We start from the raw sequence: 27,176 nt of genomic DNA on the forward strand, positions 1-27,176 counted from the left end.
GGGGCCGGGGCGGCGCGGCGCGTGTGGCGCGGTCGTTGCCGACCCGGCGGTCTGTGGGAGCGCGCCGGGATCCCGCTCCTTCATCCACCGACGGGGCGGACGCGCTTCCCCGCCGCGGCTCTCGGGAACCACTACCATGGACAGGACCGCCGTGGCCAAGATGGGAGCGATGGCGAGCGCCAGCGTGTGCGCGCTGGTGGGCGGGGTGGTGCTGGCGCAGTACATCTTCACCATGAAGAAGAAGACGGGTAAGAAGACCAAGATCATCGAGATGGTACGTGGTAAGAGGCCGAGAGCCCCTCGGCCGCATGCCCTTCTCCTTCTACTTGTCCTGCGGCCGGCGGCTCCCTACGGCCGCTCCCGCGGGGACAGGCGGATATCCTGAAGGGATATCTGAAGGGGCAGCGGGGGGATGTTGTGCCCGGTTTTGGATTTCTGTAAGGACAGAGGTTGGACGCAAGAGCACCTGCGGTTCCACCACAGCGTGACCCACTATCGTGGAAGGTGCTCCGTCCTGACCTGTCCTCTCCGGCCCGTAGGATACATATGTACCTGTGGGTCTTGGTGGTGGTTTAAAAGCCTGCTTGTAACTTGCTTAAAAGAAAACTGGGACGTGCACACGCACGTGTCCAACCATCTGTTGAAACTGGGAAGCACTGCCTGCTCACGGTTACTATAAAAGGAAGATGGAGCTCGCTCGCTCTCTGCTGCCCTGGTTAAACTTGTTATTTAGGGTACTGTTTAAATATCTGCTAAATATCCATAGCTGGATGGTAAACGGTCTTAGTTTGGACAACATGCTGATTATGTGGAATTCCTTCAAAATTAGTGATTTGTACACCACTGTACTGAAGAACTGAACTGAAATCATCAAATCAGTTGGTATTGGCCAATGTATCTTTTGTGCTCTCCCCTGCAAAACTTTATTAAAAGCTCAGATTTATGGTTTTTTTAATTACACATGGAAACATGTTTTGCTAAGAGCTAGGATTGTGTATGTAAATTGTGAGCTGCCTAACTACTGGCTTGGCCGTACGTTGCCACACTTGCCAGTGGAATTCATACAGTGCAGTTTATGATAACATGGATCCAAGGAAGAATTCCACTGTGAGTTTTTGCTAATTATAGAGTCATCATTCTTACTGTTGAAAAAAATATTGTTTCTAGTCATCAGTCATGTCATTCAGCAGTTTGGAGGCAGGTGCATTACTTTTTAGTTTCTCTGAGCCCATTTACAACAGCTAGTACTATAATGCTAAAACTTACTTTTTAGTTATGTGAACAATAAAATAGCAACATCTAAAAGCCTGATCACACTCAAAAGGCAGACCCAATAGTTTCACTGACCCCTATTCACAATACCTGATTTGAGCTGTAGTTCAGAAAGTACCTAATAGTTGCTGAAGACGTGTTTATATTAACTCTCTGTACAATGTTTAAGTGGTGTTTTGGCGGGCAAGAGATAAACTTTTATCTTTGATGCAAAGATTTTGCTTTTGATAGGGGAAAAAATTTTAGGCCAATGCTGAACTGATTTCTGGTAAGTGAATTTCTAAAGTATGTACTTCAGATAACATTTTCAGAGCACTGTTGTTGGACACAAATCTGTGATCCTAAAGAGATACTTCCAAAAATTTTGCTTTTATGATCAGAACTTTTCTCAGCTTTAAATTGTAAGGAAAATGTTAAACTTGTTGAAAGCATGTCAGCTTTCTCATGCAGAAACCTTTTTCTTCAGCTGGATGCGACATATTAATACCATCTGCTCACTTAACAAGCGAGCATGTCAGCCAGTATTCAAGTTGGTAGCTTCCTGAGCTAACAAATACCTTCAGTTCTGAAGATGCAAGTCTTCTTTCTTAAGCAGTATTTTCAGTAGACACATATGTTCAGCCTGTGCAATTTCTTCAAAGTAAGTGAAATAGTTATGTAACTTTTATACTCAGGAGTTTAGTTGTCAAATAAGGGCAAAAATGTGTTTGTGTGTTGTATTTGAATATGCTGCATTGTGAGAAGCTTCCTGAAATAGTTTTACCCACCAATGTAGATTTGATTCCACATCTGTCATTTGCAGGACACTGTATCAGTTTTATTTTATCTCAAGAGAGACCTTTCTATGAGCTGTGGAGAGAAAGTGCTGTTTTCCAGTCTGTATTTAGCTAGGTTAGAGTAGTGGTGAGGAACAGTACTGTTTTATTGAAATGTATTTTTTCTAATACATGAGGCGGATCTTCCGTGTTAGATTAAAATTATAGGACTCTTCTTGTATTTTCAACAGATTTTTTTGGTCTAACTTTTCTTCAGGGAACATTACACTTAGTTTTATACTAACCTTAGACTCAGAATTACCTTGCTGTATAACTTTTATCAAAATTAGGTAGGGAGCGGGCCAGTTTACACTTTAGTTATGTGAATTCTCGCCAATGAAATATTCTTTCATTATAATTAATTACAGCAATTTTTTTTTTACTTTTTTTTTTAGTTAAAATGAAATTAGATTAATATAAATGTAAGTTAAAAATTACTTATAGCTGTCTTTAAATGCTAAAAAGACAGTGACTTTTACAAATCAAATAGAATATCTGTAAGACAAGAAAGTATCAGGGATTATGATGCCGAGAATGTTTGATGTGAAGAAAAGTGGAAAGGATTTTCAATCATTGTGGAAAAGAGTAACCACGTTTCCTTGCTCAGTAATAAAAATCAAGAAATTCTTAAATGTCTAGTTCACATTTCAGTGGATGATTTCCTTAGCACAGTAACTAGCCCGTTACACAAATTTAAGCTTAATGAAAACACCTTAAAATTACTGCATCTTATTTGAAAGAAAAGGTTTAAGTTTGAAATTAAAGTGTTAGTATTGTGTCTTCATCAACCATCTGTAGTTTGCAAACAGGGAGTTTCCCTTAGGCACTCATGAATGTAGACAGAGTTACTTCAGCTCCACTTCTGAAGTAACAGAATCATTAATAGTAAATATATAGCCAGTCATGTGAAGTTCTACTCGGTGTGTTAAGAAACAACCACCTCTCAAAGCCTTGTGTATTACTTTGCACAGCCAAATTGCCAATTCTGTGAAATTATCCTAAGTGTTCCCATAGTCAGGTGAAGGCAAAAGTTAGCTGCAAGGTTGCTAACTTTAATTTAAAGGGATGGTCGATAACTAATTAGATTCTGAAAGTAACTTTTTAGATAATGTTTCATGTCTACTTTAAAAAGAGATAAAACCTTGCAATAACATTCAATCTTTCGGATTTTTCAGGTCTCAGACAAGTTTTCAGGGAAGTTGTGGATTCTGGTATAGCAAATAGTTGTACTGACAATAGACTTCAGTTTCTTGATTACCTTTTGCAAAGCAGTTTGAGCAGTTAAGCACAAAACAGGTGTTCACTAACTAGAGTGAAAAATGTTGCCTGAGACTTTCAAAAACACTCACCTGTAAGGAATAGCCTATGTTAATTGAAATGTGGGGTTAATGTAAGAAAAACTTCTTAATGAAGTAACAGTATTTTTTGTTTTCTGTTTCATACACAAAGGTGTTAGAACCCTGGGGTTTTTTCAGCAGCTTGTTCCTCACTCTTTAATTTTGGGGCTTTCTATTGTATTTCTCTTATAGGAATGAGAAACATAATAGAGCTGGTTGAAAACAGAATAGCAGAATACCTTAAACTGAGGCTTCCTCTCCCAGGTTTCTTTTCCAGAAAACTGGGAAGACGTTAGTTACATTTGTCTATTTCTCCGTTCTTGCCCTGAAGTGAGGGGATGTAATTACACCAAAAAGAGACTTTGTATCAAGTTACAGCAACAACAAATTAAAAATCAACTTTAAAGCAATGTCTGAGTTTACAGGAAACGTTTCAATCACCCATTCTTAAATGTCTCTGGAGAGTTTTCATTTTATTGTGTTAGGGGAGGAAAAGAAATGCATGGATTTTTGCATTATTAGAGTTTACTTGGAGAGAAATAAATAAGTAAACGAATAAGAAGAGAGGTAACTGCTATTTATCTGCTTCCCTAAGGAATAAAGGAACAAATTCTGTGAGTAAGACTCTTACAGGGTTTATGTGGCGGTTTTGGGTTTTTTGTTATGATTACTTTCTTTTACTCACCAGTCTCTGGTGAGACTAGGTTCTTGTTTCAAAGGGCATAAGGGCATTTGTGCCACAGATGACGGATACAGACCCTTACAACTGGCAGCAATCACACACCACTTTACTTCTTTATTCTTATCTTGTTGCTTGTAACTAGTTGTTGTAGTAACTGCGACATTACTCCAGCAGGTTGACCTCCAAGTAGAGGACAAAGTAGAGGAGCATGTAGTGTGTAGCATACGTATTCAGGAGTCTAAATGGTTAGTATTTGAAACTCCTTCGTACGTACTTTTGCCTGTACAAAGATGAAGAGTTTGAGCCTGAGTAAACTGGAATCAATAAAAGGGGAACAGAAGGAAAATGGACTCTCTCTAAAGATACCACTGCAGGACATGGTCACTGTCTGAGTATTGCAGTGATAATATTTAAAATGTGATCTTGAGAGCTATCCAGTGATGTCATCCACGTGGGAATAATGCTGTTCAGAAAGAATGGTGCTGTGAAATAAACCTAAGTAGTGAAAAGTGAAAGAACTGGTGAGACATAATACTGCCCCTACCTATTAAGATGTGACTGAGAGCCCTTATATTACTAGTTACTAGCATATTAGAATAATTTTTAGAATATTGTTAACATTTTTAAACCAAGTTAAATCTGATATGACTACTGAAGGTGCCATATAAATATTTCTATAAAACTTGGTTTTTTGTTTAGACTGTATTCCTCAGTAGGAATACCCATTGACAGTGATAGACACCAATTACTAAAACAAGGTTGTGTTGCCCACAGGTGGTTTGCAGAGGTAATAATAATATATGCCACTTAGAGAATGCATAATATAAGTGTGCCTAATATAAGCCACCATGCATAATATAAGACACCTAGAATGTGGCTTGTAGAACAGGTTTACATGGAGCAGAAAAACCTTAAGCACAATACATGTTGATACAACCTACATACTAGTAATAGTTTTTTATTCTCACTGTAAAATAATTCAGTTGGAAATTTAAAAAATGTGGGGCCTTGGAGAATAAAAATTGTCTCAATGCCAGTGTTTTCTCCTCTTATTGTTAAGAATAAAAAAGTTGTCTATTATACAGATTATGTACATACTAATATTTTACTTAATTAATATAATAAGCTGATCCTACAATTCAACTTTCTGTTTCAGAAGTAGGTTTTAATTTTCTGAAATTGGTGCTGCCTTGGGGTTTTTTATTTAATTCAGCAGATCTTGAAACATACATTCTTACAAGGAATAGGTATGGGAAGATCAATTAATTCTGTAATTCTGCATTAGTTTCCTTAGGACTCATTTATCCTACTTACAACAGTTCTCAAAAACATGATGATCTATATATGAAAACTGAGCCCCAAGTAGTAAGTATAAGCCATGTCAGGCTATAATATATATTGTAAGTATAGACTCAGAAGAGCTTGTTTGCTGCTTTCTTTTATCTTTTGTATAAAGTCTTTCTCCAAAACAGAAAAGCAATCTTTCAATGAATCACTCTGTTCTGGAATATATTTACCTTTTAATAAGTGCTCGGTATGTGTTAAGTCATATTTTTAAGTGATTTTTTTCTCCTCCTTCTGATAACTTGTGATTGTTAGTTGAGATATAATGGCATGTGTTCCATTAAACTTTTTACAGCTTAATACTGCAAGTATTAAACATGTTACCTTTAACTGTCAAACAATATAAGCAGTAATAAGTTTCTTTTAGTTGTCTGAATACACATAGCATTGCAAGTCTTTTCATATTATGAATTAAAGTTGCATAGCATTCCAATCATACCATTCAGTCTTGAGTTAACAGAAACTGTCAGCTTTTATAAAATATATCTAAATTGATTGATATAGGTATTAAAGAGACCCAGGGTATGGATCCATGCATTTATAGATAGGAGAATAATAGCTGTAAATTCAATAGCAATGGAGCTGTAAATGTAAAAACATCGCAATTTGTGTAATTCTGGAAAGTTGAACATGCCTGAACTTTGGAAGATATTTCCTTTAAAAAAACAAACAAACAAACCCAACAGCTTCCTTTTACCTATTTTCACTAGCATGAGTAACATAATGCAAAATACGTATTGTTTCCTGTGCTGGCTAGTTCCAGTTTATGTTACTAGCCTTCAAGCCGTCAGCCACACTTCTTCCCTGCATGTGTGCATACAAGTGTATTTGTGCAAGTACAGTGCAGTATACGCTTCAGCTACTGGAAAGAGTAATTCTTGGAGAGACATTAAGGGAAAATATTAGCAAATAAGCAGAGTGTTAGATGTTATTGCCGTATTTTGGTGCGTTTGTCAGACGGTAATTTATTTTCAAGATTTAGATTTTCGCTGGTTGAGCTGCATCAGACAGCGCCGAGCAGCAGGTGGCGCTGGTGCGAACCGGGCCTCAGCTCTCCCGGCCGGTCTCTGAGGTGCATGAGGGACATTGCCCTTTAAGGAATCCTGCGGCTGGCATTTCTTGGCCACTGCCTGACAGTTCAGTACAACTGAACTGCTCCTGCATGCAGAGAGCCCAGAGCAGCAGCTCTGTCTCTGCTGCCTGTCAGATGCTCAGCAGTGAAATTTGGCAGATCCCATCACATGCTAAGTGCAACTGAGAGGCAGGAATAGCTCACAACTCTTCTTCCTGGCCTCCTTTCCTAACCACTGTGCAGAGATATAAGGTCAGATAAGGCTGGGCAAGTTAGTTGTGTAAGTATACTATTGTGGAGGGTGTGGAAAATAAAAGTTAGAGCATGAGGTCTAACTTTTCCTCTGGCCTTCTTGCAGTCACGTTACTGTGCAGCAGTTGATTTGTAGTGCCTGTTTCTTCCTAGGGCAGAGATCTTCATATAGCAGTTATGTTGACCAGTTGCTGGATGTCAGTCACATTCTCCTATCCAAAAGTCTTCAATCACCAGTGGTCAGCTGCTGTAAAACATCAGAGAACCTATGATGATTGCAGTAGGCAAATTTTTTAGTCCCATGTTTATCATTCAGCAGCTTGACTGCCACTGTGCCATTAAGTTGGAATCCATGACTGTTTTGTTAGTCACCTCTATCTTAGGTTATTTGTGTGGAGTTTCTGACTGTTCAAGAAAAAAAACCAGTGTTCATTAGAAGTCTACTGGATTTTTTTTTAATTTGGCTAATCCTAATATCGATAGAGTGCTTTGTTTGAATATTAAAAAAAGAGACATTTTTCAGTGTAAGTGGACATATATTTAAGGTCACAGCACACAAGTCAAAGAAGATGCCATTTTTAGATACTAAAAGTAACTATATTATTTTCATTCACCAATGCCACAAAAGAATACAGAACTGCACTGACTTGTCTCAGACAATATTTACAAAAATAATTTTTAATAACACTTCTGTAAATTTTGGAAATAATACCTATTGCTAGAAGGAAATGTGACTTCTAGTTTCATATATATCAACCTTTTAAAAAAGAGTTAATTTATTTAATTTGTAATTTTATTTTATTTTTAAAGGGCTGGGGCAAAGCCCAGACTTGGGCACTGAAGATTTATTAAGTGTCTGAATATAGACTTTCAGACTTCTTGAGCCACCAAGATTCCTGTTCAAATCTACTTGTTCTTACTTGTTTCCCACTTGTTAGCTGTAGCTTCCTTCGTGCACCCTTATATAAATATCTGTTTGTCTGCTTTGCAAATTGGATCACTGAAATAATCCAAGTTTATTAGCGGTTTAGTTTTTTTTACCTAAGAGTTTGCTTTCCTCCACCTTAATGCTGACAGAATGAATATGACTGAAATGTACCATTAACCCTGTTCCTTTAAAGCTTTTCCCTCTTTGTGGGAAACTTACTAGTTACCAGACTAAAAGTGTAGTTTTTACATTCGGCAGTTATTGATGTAGCTCTTACTATTGTGAACTGCATTTGCCTTTGCAACATGTATCAGCCTCGGTTTGGTCTGCATGTTACCGTGGAAAAATTGCAGGTGAACTGAAAGGTAGAAATTAGCATGAAGCAGTAGCATATTAACACATTAGCAGTAGTAGAGTGCAAAGTATAGTAGTGGTAGTATTACTACAGGTTGGTTTTTGCACACATGGTGCATCAGTTCTAGAAGGCAAGGACAAGAAATAAGGAGCGTCCAGTTGCATCTTTGAATGGATCCAGCAGTGAGAAACACCCATAAAACAATGAGGAATGGAGGTCACACAATCCCTCATGCCTGTTACCTTTAAAAATGTGTTGTAGCTGTATTTCATCTTTAGACTTAACCGATTATTTTTTACAAGAACTTTAAAGAAGGGTCTGTACTCGAAGAGAACCCAACAGTTAAAAACTTCATTAGTCTCAATGTGTAATTTAATTGAAATATTACATTAGCACTACAATCTTCTATCAGAATTGTAGTGTCTGGTAATGCATTGTAGATTAAACTTTGTCCTGCTGACTTTGCTTTCAAACTGAGTCCCACAACTCTACTATTCAAGGGTCAGAGTTTATTTGATCTAGATACAGCATTCTTAGGCTTAGTGAAAAAAAATCTAAGCAGATGTGGTTTTTTTCTTAGAAGCAGATAAGAGAAGAAGAGAATCAGCAGCAACTGCTTCAGTCCAAGCTGTGGGCTTAATGCAAATTCCATTCAAGATAGTGTTACGTGGGAAACTTGCAAGGAAACAAGCATTTGTTTAAGTTCTTTCAATGCATATGCATATAGATATATAAGGGTATTTAGTTATAAAAAGTATACATGCAAATGTACAATTTGGGGAAAAAATAGTATAGCTCATCAAAATTACATTATTTTGCAAGGTGAGCTTTTGTACACCTTTGTATACCACAGTATATTTACATACTGCCAGTTCTTAGAATTCTACACTTTTTGCCTAGATATTTTGAGGAAGGATTAGCAGCCTCACCTGTAAGCATTATTTAAATAAGTGTTAGATTCTGTGTAACATGAGAGAAGTGGATCTTTCAAACATCCAGACTCCAACACGCTCCATAGCAGTGTCATAGGAAAATGAGACTACCACTCCAGTTAAAAAATTCTTATTTGTCAAAATGAATTTTCTGTATCTGTGCTCTCAGAAGAAGAACTGGCAAGAAAAAGGAAGGATGAGGTAAAAAAATTAGATACTTGCAATTAAACACTATCAGGAAAAGCAAATTATTCTCCCTTCTCAGGGCCTTTTCCAGTTCTCCCCTGTAAGGTAAAGAACCCAGAACTGCATTTGCTATTTAAGATGGAGGTTTGTAATAGAATTATAAAGGGGACTATCCAGAGAGTATTGGTAGGAAAAGGCACCAGTGAAATATAAGTATGAAGGCCAAGAAAAAAGCCTCAGTTTTGTTCTGCCCTGCGTTGAGTGAGTGTCACAACCTTGATTTCTTCTTTCAATTTTGGTGCTTATATTCTCTCTTTTTTTTTTTTTTTTTTGCAAGGGCAGGAGAGAAACAATGAAGCTAATCAGATTAAATTTTTGCTAAGTAGGATGTCATTTATAGAGTGATATTTCCAAGATAGATACATGATTACTGACTGAAGATCACTTGATCGTTTCCAGATACTCACTGATTACTAAACAATACATAACTTCCTTTTTAACTCGCTAGTTAAAAAGGTTCATTCTCTCCAAAGTGAGGGAGTGGGAACTAAGCACAGAGATGAGGTGATTCCCCTAACATATAATCAGAGAAAAAAAGATGACCCTCTGGAGCTGTATTCATTCATCCCAGAACCTGTAGAACTGGTTCTGTATGTTCTGTACCCCCTATATTCTCTCACACTAAATTTTGACCTGGACTAATGAGTGACAGGAGGAGATCACATAAAATACTGGAAATTCAGGCCTTAGTTACTATTAGTTCTTCATAGACTTCTACAGAGAAGTTGAAATGTTACAATAGAAGTGTTAACTTCTATTGCCACAGTTGTTACAGCTCTTTCTGAGTTTTGTGATGTGTAACATTACCTGTGTCTGAAAAATAATGTGTAAGTCCATCAAAACCTCTTACCCTTTGTTCTGTTACCTGTACTTCAAGATAACAAGTCAGCAATGTGTTTGGCTTACCTTCACTCCTGCTTTCTTGTAAAAGTCAAAATGTCTGTTGATTTATCACCAGCAGAGATTGCTGCTTTTGGAGTGTGTTTGTAAGCACGAGAGGAAGGTGCATAAGGGACAATGATGCTGCAGTATCTTTTATTCTCTCATCAGAGAGATCTATTAAATACAACAAGAAAAAATGCTTAAGAAGTTTAGCTGTTCTTTATACATTCGAGTGTATGTGTCAGCACTAATAACTTAGTGTTCAATACAGCCATAAATGGTCAGACTTTTAGATGATCACCAGTTTTCTCATGTATTGTAAAGAAAGATGGGTCTCTGATCAGATCCAGAAAATCTCTATCAAAAAAAAAGTTGTTAAATATGTTTTGTTATATATATATATATATATATATATATATATATATGTATGTATGCATGTATGCATGTATATGTATATATAAATATTATAATATTATTATAATGATATTATAGTAACATAACCATTCAGGTTAAAACCCTCACCTTCTTAGCATATATCTTCTCTGGATTTATCACAGTTTAATGAATTAAGTCTTTGATATGTCCTTAGCACTTTTCTCTAGGATGTGCTATTCAAGGTCTTCTTTTTGAAGAATCATACTCCTCACAAATCATCTCTATAAAGACATACACTTTCATATACAAGTAATTTTTCTGTATTGCATCCTAGCAATTGCAAATATGGCTAGTATGGGGTTTTTTACACTAAACATTTACTGGAAGAAATAAGTAGTATCCAACCTTCTTGCAAGACAACCTTCTAAATCTTTATGTACCCCAGCTTCATCAAACTGAGCATTTATCTTACTTTCCTTGTAATTGTCACAAATATCAAAAGCTGTTCCTGGAACCAGCATGCTGCTCATTAGCTCAGTTCACTAGGGCATGAATAATAATCATGTTTGAATACAGTTGGCTTGTGTTGGTTCCTTTCTTCTGCTTGGTTTTGGTATCTGAGTATACTAAGGTTCAGGTAGCTTTCCTTGTCTTGTGAGATTATATCAAGTAGGCTGCTTTGGAAAATGAGTACTAAGTAAACTTACTACAAAAGCAGAATTAGATAACAAATACAGTTCTTTAATATTTAAAATTGATCCCTACAATAAAGCAAGGTATTGCTCAAGTAAAGTTGAGCAATACACGAAAAATATGGGGATATATTCAAATTTGCTCAGTTGTAGTAGGGTCACTAGAGAGGAATAAAAGGTAGTAAGCTCACGAAAAGACTCCAGCTAATGTTTACGCTGCAGACAGGTTTCAGTCACCTCTAAATTTTGTAGCAAATATTCTAACGAGCAGAAATTACTCCTAACTATTTCCTCTTTCTTCATCTTTAAAAGCTGCTGTCAGTTTAGTTGAAGTATTCAATTTTTTACTTAAAAGAACAGTTAAGGTAAGTTACCTAACTTTCTTAGGTAACTTACCTGTGGTCTGTTAATGTCTTTCCACAAATAGATGCAACTTAGGGCAAGGGTGTGGAAGGACCGGTAAAACCAGTTTTTCTTTGCTTTAGACTAAAACTTGCAGTGTTTCATATTCTTTGAGAGTATCCTGAATCTCTGCACACCAGGCTCATCTAACACACCAGCATATAAAGTTGAATCTTTTCCCAGTCTTACATGAATGACAAATTGCCTAATGTTTTAAGTGCTGTTCTTTTTTACCTCTCTCTCTTTTTCTGTGTAGAATATTCTGTAGTTGAGATATGGCCCTCAGCCAAAGAGAAAAGGTTAAATAGAATCTGTCTGTTGACATAGCTATACCTCTTTAGTTCGTGGTTCTTAAAATATATTTAAATGACCTTCCATATTTGAAAGAGTAGAAATGTCATGCTGGAGTTTGTTTCTCTCTCTTTAAAAAATTAGTGGCAATTTTAATTCATCTCTTACCAGAAGTTAAACACTGTAAACAAAAACTCAACTGACTTAAATCAGCAGTAACAGAACATGGTTAGTAGGAGCTGTTGTAATTGAAGTGTTTGGCACAAAGGTTTCTTGGAGTTGAAAAGACAGTCTTCCTTGTTTTGTAGATGAGGAGTTTCATATATGACAATTTCATTAAAGTGAAAGTACATTTTTGATAGAGATACAGTAGCTGTTTTTCTAAGAATTAGGTGTTGGCTGCAATAATGTTTACATAGTTTTTGCTCACGTCATTCTCTAGCTCTTTCACTATAACTGTAATAATTTATGTGAAATGCTTTCTATTTAGTCTGGTATACTCAAAAACAGTCTACAAGAGTTAGAATTAATTTCTGTAATTCTTTTTTTTTTCAATCCGGAATTGTATTTAAATTTAATTAAATAAAATAAGAAACCTCCTTTTTTTTGGTTCCCCAACTTTCATAAAAAGCACGCTAATTTTCTTTGAATTCCTGACAACATTAGAATTCATTTTCTCACTGAATCACATCTGAGAAGTACCAGAATATCAACAAGCCAGCTCCACAACCCACCAAATCCCAGTCCAATCAATCAGGTTCACAAGACGCATCTATATATCAGTCCCGGTGTCACCTTTGGAATATATAAAATCCCAAAAGCAGTTACTTTGCAAACTGAATGTATAAAGTGATGCCTTTCCCTGAACTACATGATTCATCTAGCAAGCATATTTTACATCATTATTCACAAGGGTTTTTTTAGATTAGAAATCCAGCACTGACATAAACTACAATATTTTGTTGAGCGAATTAGTCATATTTATTCAAGATATTGCATTATACGTATGTTTCCCAAACATTATTATAAAAATATTAATGAAAAGCATGCTAACTACAATAAAATACTGTAAAAGGTAATATTCCCTGTATGGTACCTTCTACAGCAGTGTACAAATGCTTTAACAAGTGGATTAATGGGAGCTATGAATCCTGGCAAATGTCAGTGCCGGGTAAGTTCAGTTTACTGAATATAGCCTTTGCAAGGATTGTGTTATATTTTGAACATACCTTTCAAATGGTTTTGCTGCTTCAGGATGCAGCAGACCTTAACATGTACATTTGAGGGGATCTTGTTCAATTCTAAGAGGATGAGTGTTGATAAAAGTTGCACGTTTTGTATCAGCTGAAGTATTGACTAGTTGGTTTTTTGGGTCAAAATAGAGAGAACACCACTGGAAAAAATGAAAGTACACTGTAGGCCAGATACACTGAGGAATTCTAATAGAGTACATACTGACCTACAGTTGGAAAGTAGACACAAAACATACAGATCCACTGTACCATTCAGAAAAAAACCTGTTGAATTTTTGGGCTCCTTTAATGTAGAAGAACAGCACATCCTCCTTAGAAGGGAATTTTCATAACTAATGAATTTCTAGAGTCCTGCTGTTGTGCGTTTTTTTCGTAGCAATAGAGGTTTTGTATGTGCTACACTACTAACCTGCCCTTCTTCAGTTCTGATGATCACACTGCTCACACTGATGGCCTGATGTTTGATGATATGAATTGGCCTGATGTCTGTGGTTCATTCTGGCAGCCTGAAACAGTGATCATGAACCTGAGGTTGAACATGAGTTATGGGGTGATACAGAGAAGCTTGCACTGTTGCTATAGCAAGAGTTAACTTCATGTGACACTTCCAAGCATTTACACAACTTCAGAGCATAAAATATGATTAGACAATACTTCCTTCATCCTCTCACGCTAAAAAATATTTCTTTTTAATCCGTCTTCTGTGTCACCTAGTTACGGTCTTTGATCAGGCAACATGCCTAATGACAAACTTCTGAAAGCAGGTTGAGTCGCCTTGTCTTTCAAAAATCCTGACAAACAAGGCTCCTTGATTTCCTATTTCGGTATCATACAGATAATTACAGCCAAAACAAAGATTAATTAATTCATTTGCTTCTTCTACATAAATAAATGTGTGATACGTAGTAAACATCAATGAGAGCATATCACTGAGCTGTAGGAAAATTGTGGCACTCTGCAACAGGAAATCCTAAAATACTTGCAAAAATTTTATAAAAGGTTTAAAAAGTAGCAAAGTAGTCAACTTCTACTTTGAAAAACAAGTGCCTTCCTCTGTTAGAGCAGCCCAAATTTGCCTGCTGCATCCATGAAAGCTGTTCATTCTGTGAAGGTCAAAGGTTTTGTTGTTGGTGAACCAGCTGATCTGTAAGCCCGTCGGGCTGTACTGCTGAGCATAACAAACTGCTGTGCATTGCTGACGTGCGTCACAGGACCCTGGGGTTTTGCACGGGGATTAGTCAGGCTGTATTTGGAAACGCCCTCAACTGCACCCTGTGCTGCTATATTAGTGTTTCTCAAGCAAGAGGAATTTTCTTTTGCTTCTGCAGCTGCTCCTGCAAAACCCTCTGGTAAGTGTGCACAGCTTCTGTCAACAGTACCGACTGTCTTCTTGCCTGCATTTTTAAGCCAAGGTTATGAGCTGAGGGCTTACTTGCAGTTGTTTACTGTGACAAACTGTATTTTTATATTAAAAATTTGATAGCACAGAATTAGCAACAGCACTAAAGGAATAAATATACAGTTTTAATTGAATAGGTTAATTCAGCTTAAACGTTCCTCTACTTTTAAATATGTATCAGAGCATTCTTAAGTGTTGGTATTTTCAGAGTGATGTCACTATGTACCATGCATGTCGGCTTTTATTTCTATACAGCAGGAATAGAAAGATCACAAAATATAGCAGACCAATTCTTAAAAGGATTTGGTTGGTTTTTGTTGGCAGCCTGCATGCAAGCCCTGCATCTCTGGACTCTGCTTGCCACCTATGCTGTTGCAGTAGGACAAAATCAAGGACAGAAGAATCAGGAGTGCCCTAAGCTCAACGCACAGGTACTCTCCTTTAAAAACACAAGAGCAAACGCTGTTGTCATGTTTTCTGTGAAAGCCCTCTCTCCAGATTTTTTTTAATTGGGTTTTTTTTTTTTTTGCAAACTAAGTATCAGAATCCAGCACGTAAAGTATAAAAAAGATGTAAATAAATAAAATAAAACAGGAAAAATCATTTTTAGTATGCATCCTATTCCATGTCTTAAAATAGTTTAGGCAGTGAAGCCACTTCAAGTTATTTCATATAACCTGTGCTGGATACCTAGTTTTTTTATAGCATGTTATCAAGCACCTGTGAAGATACTCAATGTTCTGTTGTTTCATTCACATAATAACTTTGCAAGTTATCCTAAGGCTCTTTCTTGACAGCACTACTAAAATAGTAATTTGGTAATTACTAGTTACTAAGGACTTCTTACTGTATTTGAGCTTGCAGCATATGAATATAAAATGTATTATGGCTTTGGTAATTATAAATTTTAAGTATTTGTCCTGAGCTCAGGTTATGCTAGCGGAGCACACAATCAGTGGTGCATTTCTTCTGACTAGCTGCACGTAACGGAGTGACTGATGTGACTACACTCATGTCCTGTAGCTTTTGGTGTTCCTGTCTAAAACATAAGCCTACTAACAGCTGGGTCTGCTAAGAGAAACCTCTGCTGCACTAATGGAACAAAATTCAAGCAGTCTGAATTAAAGCCAATCTTGCTTTATACGTGTATGAGCTTTTACATATGGTGGAAGAGATACACACACACTTGTTCTGTGGGTTTTGTTACGGCTCCCCTGCTTCTTGCAACTCATCCACTGCAAATAGCAGAAGTTACATGTATTTTTTAGAAGTATTTTTAGAAAGCTTTGTTTTCTAGAGTAAATAATGTTCTGCAATAATAGAAAAAAAATGGGAGTGGAAAATAATATGTAAATCAAGGAATGTGCTCCTTTTCTTTATAATTTCACCAAACTGTTACTTTCTTCCACCAAGAACACTAAAATCAATTTTCTCTAACTTCTGGGTATCAAATTTCACGGTTATCACTGATGCCATGCCCTGCTTTTTTTGGAATATGTCCTTAAGTAAGTATATGTGATAGCTAGTCTCAGACCTTGGCATTGGGCATCTGCAGTTCACAAAATAAATTTATTCTTGGTTTATAGTCATTTATGTGGAAATTGTCAGCATAGACTAGAAATAAAATTTACAAATAATTGAATCCTATCCATTTTATCACTTTGATTTGCATTTTCTGTGTTCAGAAATAACACTGATAGTTCCCTCTCCTTGCCAACGCACCCATGTGTGTCCTCTGTATCAAAAGATAACATATTTGGAAGCTAGTCTAGTCTAAGGTGGGTTTACCAACAAAGTAGAAAAACAGAAATTTTATGATACTTGAAATTCACATACTGTCAATAGCATTACAGCTCAATCATATTGTTGTATCACTTATGTGACATTATGGTCAGCTGAAATTTTATGGAATATTTTAATAGATTTGTAAGTGTGAGAACAGTTCTTACTATGATTCACAATTCCTGACTCGTATTCTATCAATCATTGAGATTTATAGAGAAGTTCCCTTAAAATTTTATCCACCCATAATTCAGGGTGTTTTCTTCACAGTGATTTTTGGGAGGCTTCCATACTAGATGAGTCTTTGTAAAATAAGAAAACTTAGTATTTGCCAAGTAGTGTAAGCTTACAGGGTATCAATATAAAAATATTCTGCTCCAGTGTTTTATGTCCTTCGTCAAAGCATTGCTTAGCAGACTTATGATGACAACCTCCTACAGTTTTAGTTATTACTAGTAATATTTTAGGTTCTGTGTCTAGATTTGATTGTGAAATGAGCCATATCTCTATGTAGTTAAGATAGCAAGTCATTTATCAACTCATCCTTCCCAACTTAAAATTACTGACAGTGAAAACAACAGAAGGTCCCACACTGGTCCTTTATATCAAGTTCTTTATTTGACATTATTTTCAATTTTTTTTCTTATTTTTTGTTTTAATCATAGAGACTTGTTTTACTGGGTAGGGGGATGGAAGTAACTGCTTTACCTCCAACACTCAGTAGATTCAGAAATTTGGTATAATCCTAATTCCAGAATATGACATTACTCCCTATGCACGCAATCAGTTATTCATTTCCTGGGATACCTGATTGGAAATGCTTGCTGTGGCAGCTGTGAATTCACTTAGATCACTAAAATGAATGGCAGGTCTTATCACCAGCTCTTGTTTTATAATCAAACTGACACAGCATGCACTTAGATCCAGGCCATCTCACATACTAAGAAAACAACGTATATATTAAGCAGCACCTGGATACAATATAAAAGCAGTTCCATTTGCACTTCTGTTATCCAATTGTATATAAGAAACTTCATTTCAAAACTAGAATTCAATAGGGTCTTTACAGCAAATACTTTATTAAACCCAGCTACACAGATGCATGTCTCATGTACTAAACAGACTTGCAATTTTCAAAACTATCCTTGTTGTAAAATGATGCATTCTGTGGTTTGTAGGACTGGGAGATTTCCAAACCTGCGTGAGTCCATTACTGTTCATTCCTCAAGGTATGACTATAACATCGTTAGCTACAAAATAATTTCCTACATCCTTATTCCAGTTACCTGCTGTCACAAACAAGCAGATCGTTTTTTCCTTTTCATAAGTCCAACTAAGCTCAACCTTTAAAATAATCTTTTTCAGTTTTGTTCTCCTTCCTTCTTTCAAAGGCTCCTTAAAAATGTCAGAGACTAGAAATTTAAATGTCTTTGTGGCCAGTGTATATGCCAACCACAAACTACCTTTGGGAGTTGTCATCTTTTAACATGTGTTTTAAGAGATACCAGCCTCTGTGCTATTTCAGTAGCATATAGATGTCCTTGGTAAGAAAGCAAAACTCTTCTCACACTTTTATAAAATGACAGAATACATAGGGGCACTTAAATCATTCAATATGAGGTACTTTCAGATGTCACAATGAAATATGAATTCCTTTTCCTGTGTTTATGTGGGCTTAGTTCTGTATGTGGAAGCTCCTCATTCTGAAAAGCTTTCTTGACTTCACTAGGTGCTGTGGAGATTTTTGTTTAGCTGTTTCTCCCTTTCTGTTCTTCCCAATCAACTAGTGCATCAGATTTTGGGGCCTTTTATGTGTATATTGAGTTGACTCCTATAGTTTTCTTAAACAATAAATAGAAACACAAATTTTATCAAATTGACTGAACTTTTCTTATTAGCATTTTTTTTACCCTTTGTTCTTTCATCTGTCTTACCAGTTCTTTTCAACTAGAATCTGCTTTTCTCTTTCAACTGTGAAGAATGACAAATATGCAACAATGAAACAACAGGTAGACTGGGCAGAAGTGTAAAACGATGAAGTTCGAGACAGTTTGCCAGAAAACTGGTGACTGCAGTTTGTTTAGACTTCTGTTAGACAGTTTCATTTACTTCTACTATAATAATGGTGAAGAATAAATAAAAGAATCGCTGCTTACTGTTCAGTTGCAAATATTAATACAAGGAAGTAGGATTGAGGAAAGGGGCTATTTTGACTAACCATATTTATCTGAGGCTTTATCAGATGCCACATCTGTAATGAAGACTTGGTTTTTCTGTGAAAGTGCCTGTGAGACAGAAATTGTCTGGGTTATAATTGCTGCAGAAGACTTCCCCCTCCTAAATTAAAAAACGCATCAACTGACATCAATTCTTGTGTAAAAATGAAAAATATACTGGAGATAAATTAACCTTATAAACTGATCTTGAGTAGGAGTATCAGTTTTCAACATCAAAGCAGGACGCTTTCATCATACTTAAAATCTTAAGCAATCTCTTGTTTAACATGATCTCCTAAAGTGTTTACCAAGATTTTTCCTCAGGTTGTTTCAGAGACTTACGAAAGGGCTCTGTCTGAAGTGAAACAGTACCTGAAATGAAACAGTACCAAACAATCCACCTTTCCTCATACAATCTCTTCCTCTGATCTCTCCATCTCCCTCAACATCTGTTTAAATTAGTTATATTAGGAAATCTGTTGCTTAGTATCTAAGTGAACCAAATAATGCTTGAACTACTTCTTAGAAAAGCACGCACTTAGATTTCACGTTGTTTAATTTTTGCATTCCAAATCTAAAAATGCGCATATAATTTTCTGAAAGTTAAAGGAGTTAGATTAGGTAATATACAGTAAAAAAATTACCTAATGCAGCCAAATTGCTTTATCTTTCATTATAAAGAATGCTGTATGTGCACAAGGGGTAAGCTTGCTTTTGTTTACCAGCACCATATAACATAGAAAAGAAATACCATAAAACACCTTTAAAGAGTCGTAAGATTATTAATAAATTATTTTGTGAAGCTAGATCTGCTGCTAATTGTGAATAAATATCTATTAATGCTTTGTAAAGGTATATCTTGAAAGATTAGCAAATTCTTTAATGAATATTTTTTAGGAATTCTATTTCTTGTTAGCACTCAGTTCTCTCAATGACTCCTAGCCTGGGATGTGGGTGATAGCTGAAAGTCAGTCCTAATGTACCTTTTGTGAATTTGCTGTGCAGTAGCTAAGCACTGCAACCATGTAGGGAACAACGATCTTGGCTTAGGAGGTACCACTTCTAGAGAAAATGTCTGTGCCATAGGATGGCAAAGGAAAATGTTAATTCTTCTAAACTAAGTGAAATGAATCCAGTTTGTTTCTTCAGGAGATTTATAAAGCAAAGAAGTAGTGAATACCCTGTCATGACTTTAGAATTTTTGATAAGATACTCTGGTGTAGGTGAAACTTTTTGAATGGGGGAAAACCTTGGAAATTTATCAGAAACTCAGAATTCTAGAAGGATTTCTATTTTCTGTTTTCAGTAGTGGTTTTGAGGATATCAGCCAGAAAGTAGCAGTAAGCACACTGGGGATTAGAATTATTTGTTATATTGAAAGATAGGAGCACTGATATGGAAGAAAAGATACAATCCAGCAAGATTAAGTGTAAAATTTAGCACTTTGTACAACTACCTGTTTCTACCTAGGAGTAATTTTGAAGAGTATTTGCTCATTACCAGCTGAACTTGAATCATTCTTACCATAGTACTGGTAACACACTGTTTGCAATAGTTTAAAATGCCATCTTTTTCTTAAATGATAACCAAATAGCAATTTGGCTTCAAGTTGGCTATTACTAATAAACAAAAGACTTAGCAGCATCAAGAGGAGGGAGAAAGAGTGCTGCATGACTTACTAACAGTTGGTGATAGAAGAACTCTGGGTCCAGAAATGTTGCTGGAAATAGCAGCTACCCCCTTTTTTTCTTTTTTTTTTTTTTTTAATCAGCTCATTGCAGCGAAAATTACATGCCAGCTATATGAAAAGCTGAATGATCAGAGTGCTAAAAATGTAATTCCTGGCACTTCGTCATGTCTGAAGTTCTATCGACAGAAAATAAAGTTTACTGCTCATAAATGCCCATGTAGACAGACTGCAAATGTCTGATGCCTTTGCCTTAGAATAGGTCCATACATGATTATAAAGGATGGAAATGCATGCTACATTGGGAAATTTTTGTAAATAAGTAGTTCTTTTGCCATTTCTGCAAGGTTGAAGATAAACTTTCAGAGTAAGCAAGGGCTTGGGGCGTTGTTTGGGGAGGTTGTTTTGTGGAGGTGTTTGGTTTTGGGGTTTTTTTACACCACATGTATTTATCATATTCAAGAAATATACTTCATTCAAAAGGGATATGTGATGTGATAGCATGTGTTATTTCAAAAGTGTGCAGAGAAATAGTAATGTAATGATCATTGGACTGGCTAGGGAGCAGGAATTACTGTACAGCCTTGTGTTGGAGTACTCGGTTGACACAGCATTTTCAAGGAAAAAATGGATGTCTAAAAACAGTCTGTCTTCTTGATCTCTGTTGACACTTTAAGGGCATATTAATCGCACAAAGAGTTAGTTTTGAGATTCACCATCTCCCAGCAACATACTTGAACCCCAAGATGTGCACTTCTGTCCTGTTTCCATACATGTCCCTTATTTCCCACATATATAATTATTAATTGAATGCTTTTCTATGAGTATCAACTTAATGATTAATTTGATATTGGGAAAGGAAATTAAAACAGATGTTGAAAGTAAACAGAAGTGTGTACAGTCATCAGTTAATACATCCAGAGTATTTTCTGCTTCTTCTTACTGTTTATGTCTTTGTTCTTACTCTCCATAGATGCCAGAATTTCAGAAGAAGACTGTCCATATTAAGGACCCAGGGAGAGTAGAGGAGATTATTTGTGGCCTCATCAAAGGTGGAGCTGCCAAACTTCAGGTAAAGATAGTAGAAGGTGTAACCAGTTTGGAATAAAAGCAACTGTGGGATTGTTGCTGTATGCCAAAAAATTTAAGTATGTGTATATATATATCTCTCTCTCTAAAGCAGAAGTCAACCTTCAAGATATCTCCAGAACTTAGGCATGTGAAATCTTTTAATGGTCCTTGTTGAATCAACTGTAATTCAGCCAGACTCTAGTTAAGTAAATGACATAAACATAGAAGCTTAGTAATTTCAGGAAATATTCCGACCAAAGAAATTAAATAAACAGTTTTGTTAGAAAAAGTTACTCTTCTGGGATATGCTAGCTTGCAGTACAATGGCTCAATAGAACAGGGAGGTTTCTGTGGCACACATGCTACTCAGCTGCAGCTATTGTTGATCGTTCAGAATTTCTAGCCATTCTTTATTTTGTCCCTCCACATTGTAAGACAGTTTTGCTTTTTCTTTCCTTAAATAGATTATTACAGATTTTGATATGACATTAAGTAGATTTTCCTACAATGGAAAAAGATGTCCAACTTGTCATAGTGAGTACTTTTTTTTTTTTAATACAGATTGGTTTGTTCACTCCTTTTAGTTTTTCCCATATTTTAATTTTCTGTGCAGTTTATTCCCTAACATATGGGATTTTCTGTTGACTTGTTACCTGACCTGTACATTCTAACGAAGAAAAATTCTAGTGACTGTATGTGTTTTTATGTGTATATATATATTAATGAAAATCTGTGTGAATTAAAATCAGATGTTATTCACAATTAAAGCATTAAGTTTTGAACTCTAAGATGTTAATTGCTATATGTGGTAAGGTTGACTTTTATTTTTTAAGAGCCCATAATAGTCTCGACACCTGCAAGAACCAGATTGTAAACTCCTTAGAATTCTTGGCATTTTTATCCCTATGCTGTATACAGTCTTTTAGAACAAACAAAGAGAATCCATTTACTGATGAAGTGGGAACTTTAAGACACACAGGATGCCTCAGGATGATTTCAGAAACAGATAAATCTCAAAAAACAGATACAAAAGCTTGTAATTGGCCTTGTAATTCAGAGATGAGGGGAAGGGCTTCTTCATGTACTTATGAAGAAAAATGTTCCTTTTACTGGTTGCTGGTAAGAAAAGTTCTGAGGAAACATATTGTTATGTCATCAAACCTTGTCATCTGTGCCATTTACAGTGCTGTAGAGCAAAGTAAAAGAAACATACCATCTTGTTTAACACTCTTTTTTTTTCACTCTTCCCCCAGACATCATTGATAACTCTAAGATCATCACAGACGAATGTCGGAAAAAGGTAAACAAGAAACCTACTAGCACTTGGTTTGTTGTACAGACAACTGTCATTATTCCCTGACTGAAGAAAGTTACTTTGATTTGTTACACCAAATACCAAGTGTTATTTTATTAAAATACATTAAACATCTGGTGGTTTTTTCCCTTTCAGTTATTGCAGCTGAAAGAAACCTATTATGCTATTGAAATTGATCCAGCTCTCACTATTGAAGAGAAGTATCCATATATGGTAGAATGGTAAGAGACGCTTCCCATATTCAAATTGTACTAAGATTAGATTTAATAAGTTTTTAAAAGCAAATTAGTGGCAGTACTTAGCTTCTAGCTATCACATTAACTGAATTAAGTGCTGTACAACAACTGGTTCTGTTTTGCTGTTAACTTGAATGAGCAAGAATTAACCATACAGGATGCTTTTCGTCGTGACATTTAATGAAAGGTGAATCTTAGTAGCAAAGTTCAACTCATTTTTCTCTTTATATTCTAGGTACCATAAATCTCATGCACTACTCATTGAACAAGGCTTACAGAAGGATAAGTTTGCAGAAATTGTGAGGGAATCTGATGTTATGCTGAAGTAAGTTCCTTTTTATTTGAATGATACTGTTTCAGAGCATTTTCTGTAGATTCTTACTGGATGGTCAGGGGAGGAGAAAAAAAGGGAAGGAAACAAAAAACCACACACACATTCCTGAGAATGTGATACCTTAATCCTGGAACACAGTGAGCTCTCTGTGGTCCTATTTTATTATTTATTTTTGTACCCCATTATATGTTGTGGCTAAATGCCTACAGTGATCACCAGAGATCTGAAACTTTTTGTAGTCCCATCACTACAAGCTTCATTTCTGTAGACTTTCATCCTCTTTAAATTGCACTGGTGGCGTTTTTTTTAAGGGCAATGTAGAGTTTAACTTAGTTCCTTTGAAAAACATTCAGTTCAATAGTTCTATCTGAGATAAAAGTGCAGCGACTTGCAAAGCATGTTTCATATGTTTTATTAAATATTGCTCTTCCTCTATGGCTGAAGGCAAGTTTAAAAGCCAGCAAAATCCTTCTTTGAAATGTGCTGTTGCTACCATCTCTTTGAAAGCTTTCTAAAACTGCCTGTAAATTTTGGACTACTGTAACAGGATGTTAGAACTTAAATTGTGGAACTATTTGTTTATAATACTGACTAAATTCTTATCTTTTGTAAACAGACAAGCACCCTGTCTCTGCCTTTTTGAAAGCCTAAGTCAATGTGTGTTGAATATTCATTCACAAGCTAAAATTCCCTCAAAAACTTTCACAATATTTTATTTTAAACGTAAAATTCTACCAATCTAGTCTGTGTGGAGAAAGCGTATAGAGATAATATCATCTTCCTGGAATACTATATATAGTCTTGATTGGGTACTGAACACTAAAAAACTTTCAGGAAAGAAGAACAATAAATGTTTTCAGGGTTTAAAAAACAAAACAAAATTTGTTTCATAGTAATAACTCTATAGAAAGTCACATATTTAAGCAAGGAAGATAGAAAGGAGATGTACAGCCCAATAGTAGCTGGAGAGAGTTCTCGTAGTTGCTTGCTTGTTCTGGAGTATTTAGGGAGGAGGAAGTGTTTTTAAGTCTTTAAAACATGATAAGGTGTTTTGGGGGGAAAAGTTATACAGAACAAGACCAAACAGCTCAGTGGAGTAGTTTGTTACTAAAACTATATGCCATATGTTAGGTTGATGGTTCTTGCTAACTTAAAAAGGTGAAGTCAAATGCTAAAACCTAAAAGAAATGAAGTCAAATGCTCAGGGAAAATTAAATCTTTTCCAAAGATGATGTGACTGTCTCCTGAAAACTCAGACTGTTCTTGGCTTTCTTTATTTGAGATTTGATTTGCATTTACATTCTGTGTTGCAGAGAAGGATATGAGAACTTCTTTGATAAGCTCAGTGAACATAATATTCCTGTGTTCATATTTTCTGCTGGGATTGGGGATATTCTTGAGGAAGTAATCCACCAGGCTGGGGTCTACCATTCTAATGTCAAAGTGGTTTCCAATTTCATGGATTTTGATGAAAATGTACGTATGAGATAACACATTCTTATCAAACATGACTGTTTGTGGTATTTAGTAGCTATTTATGTATATTACAAGATGAACATTTAAATGCAGCAGATGTAACCACCTACCCTGCGATATAGAAACTTAGAATTGCATGTTCAACACTCTCTCAGGCCATGATCAAGCAGGTGATCCCAGTTCAAACACTGTTAGCATGGCGTGATTAAAATACCATTAATTTCCTTTAATGGCAGCCTCACATTTGGCCCAGCTCTGCTGCTCCTCCTCTTCCTCCAAGCAGGGACAATTGCTGTCTGTCTAGTCCTAACAGTGATGTTACAGTCATTTTGTTATTTAACAGTAATTTATCTTGTTCATCATCAGAGACTACATAGTTCAATGTTAGCTCAACAATAATATCACCTATTTCCTTCTAGATTCTATCTTGCCTGAATGATACTAGAAATAACTTCAGATTTCTTTTTTTTAATAGGGAGTATTAAAAGGATTTAAAGGAGAATTGATTCACGTTTACAACAAACATGATGGTGCCTTGAAGAACACAGAGTACTTCAAACAACTAAAAGACAACAGTAATATCATACTGCTGGGTGATTCTCAAGGAGACTTGAGTATGGCAGATGGAGTAGCAAATGTCGAGAACATTCTTAAAATTGGCTATCTCAATGATAAAGTAAGTATCCTTACATAACCTTGTAAGCTTTAAATGAAACACTGGGAGTTAGAAATAGGTTCATTATAATATGCCTGAGATATCAAACCAAGCGCTTGGCCCATATTTGTTTTGAGATTTCAAATATTTTTCATGGATTTCTTTCTTTTATAAGACATAAGCTACAAAAACACAAGTGTATATTGCTTTGGGTTTCGTACTGAACTGCTACCAAAAAGTATTTCCTAGAGAAGGAAAATTCAGAGGCTATAAAAATTAATTCTCTTAAATTCTTGTGGCTTCTCCCCCTCCTTTCAATACTGGATTGATACGTGAGCAAAATTATGATCTTCCAAATAACAAATTTAGGCTCTCCTCTTTTTTTTTTAAGTGACACACAACTGATCAATTGATAAGTTATAATGCACATCCATTTGCATTCAGGAGAGAAAGAAATCCACTTTTCTATATCTCCCTGTCTTTCGGGAAGCTGAAGAAGTAGTTTATCTTTCAGTATCTTTATGTGTGAGATCCTGGAATAAATCTGAGGTATTATATCCTGGAATGCATGCAAAGCTATGTCAGGCCACTCCTACTCTGTCCTCCTGTGGAATTCACTTGTAGGAGCAATACATTATTTGCATGGCTCATTCCCTTGCAATTCGTGGAAAGATTGAGCAATATTTTAATGACAGAAAGTCTTTCAATAATCAATTCTTTCTCTTTATCCCGTCTGCAATTAGGTAGATGAGCTTCTGGAAAAATATATGGACTCTTATGATATTGTTTTGGTGAAAGATGAATCCCTGGAAGTTGCCAACTCCATCCTACAGAAAATCCTGTAAATTGCAGTCTCAAGTCACTCCATTCCTTTCAGGAGGCAACTGGACAGAAGAGCACACGTGTGCTATTTTAGATGTGTTTATTACTCATTTACAGAACTGTTTAATTTAATTTAAAACTTTTATCTTCATTTTGGTATTCTGAAATATATATGGTATCAATTGTCAACTACAAGCTCCTTTTACTGCTCTTACGCTGTTCTTTATTGTCTCACACTCCTGTTATAACTAGATTTAAATTGGATTTGTAGATGTGATATACTGCTGCAGATGGGATAGTATGATTCACTGTCTTTTTTAATCAGGCATTTCAGAGCAGCATTTTAGAAAATGTGGCTATTTTGTAAAATTGAAGGTGTAAACACTCTGTGAACAAGCAGTGTGCGCGTTTGTGTTGCCTTTTCTTTTCAAAGAAGACATTTCAGTCTCAGCTGTACTTTGAAGGATCTTATTCATATGCTACGTACTTTCACAGAAGTTTTTCATACATATATTCTTCTCCAGTAAAAATGCTTTATTCACCCAATTCAGGCAAAGTGTTTCTTCTTCACAGATTTTTGTATCATTAGAAAACATTCTCTATCCTTACTGTTTCTTATTGTCTGTGAAATGGGAAGAATGTTTTGAGTTAGTGTATCTGAGATAAAATTTCTCATCTTTGTAACAACAGATCGTTTCACAAGCTAATAGTACACAGCCTCCCTGCACTGAGCTGGGACATCTTCAAGTCAATCAGGTTGCTCAGAGCCCCATCCAGCCTGACCTGCAATGTTTCCAAGGATGAGGCATCTACCACCTCTCTGGGCAACCTCTGACAGTGTTTCACCACACTCTTCTTCAGAAAGTATTTCCCCTGTACTGAGCAGCACCTCTCAGCACTGTGTACAGAAAGGTACAGCTTAATACCATCACAGCTTTGGAAGCTTACTTGGATATGTTGCAGGAAAAGTAAAAGATGATGTTGTGACCCTGGTCCTATGAGGTCTCAGCTGTACTAAATCTATTCATTAATAAAATAGAGGCAATCATACAA

At 36.1% G+C, this 27,176-nt stretch overlaps 1 protein-coding gene and 1 long non-coding RNA gene across 8 annotated transcripts in view; one reads left to right on the forward strand and one right to left on the reverse strand.

The window, feature by feature from the left end:
* On the forward strand, positions 1 to 27,176 carry NT5C3A (5'-nucleotidase, cytosolic IIIA). 6 transcript variants are annotated; one of them, XM_032708449.1, is made up of 10 exons: positions 1 to 274; positions 14,854 to 14,960; positions 21,188 to 21,286; positions 21,750 to 21,819; positions 22,539 to 22,585; positions 22,736 to 22,821; positions 23,072 to 23,161; positions 24,484 to 24,646; positions 25,122 to 25,322; positions 26,045 to 27,176. In XM_032708449.1, exons 2-10 carry the CDS (start codon positions 14,859 to 14,861, stop codon positions 26,144 to 26,146), a joined length of 960 nt encoding a protein of 319 aa, XP_032564340.1. In that variant the 5' UTR covers positions 1 to 274; positions 14,854 to 14,858; the 3' UTR covers positions 26,147 to 27,176. The 6 variants fall into 6 exon arrangements, with proteins under 6 accessions (XP_032564340.1, XP_032564504.1, XP_032564158.1 ...); XM_032708182.1 differs by having other exon boundaries at positions 13 to 248; XM_032708360.1 differs by lacking the exon at positions 1 to 274 and adding an exon at positions 14,347 to 14,479.
* LOC116797305 overlaps positions 903 to 27,176 on the reverse strand; it is a 29,346-nt gene continuing 3,072 nt past the window's right edge. The window contains exons 2-4 of one of the 2 annotated variants that reach the window (XR_004360623.1): positions 7,980 to 8,060; positions 4,849 to 7,021; positions 903 to 913 (exon numbers count right to left, since the gene is read on the reverse strand). This is a non-coding gene — a long non-coding RNA (uncharacterized LOC116797305). Of the gene's footprint in view, positions 914 to 4,800; positions 7,022 to 7,979; positions 8,061 to 27,176 lie in introns of those variants that run through there. The other variant, XR_004360617.1, reaches the window with a different exon arrangement.

Source organism: Chiroxiphia lanceolata, chromosome 1 (genome assembly GCF_009829145.1).
Source record: "Chiroxiphia lanceolata isolate bChiLan1 chromosome 1, bChiLan1.pri, whole genome shotgun sequence".
NCBI lineage: Eukaryota > Metazoa > Chordata > Aves > Passeriformes > Pipridae > Chiroxiphia > Chiroxiphia lanceolata.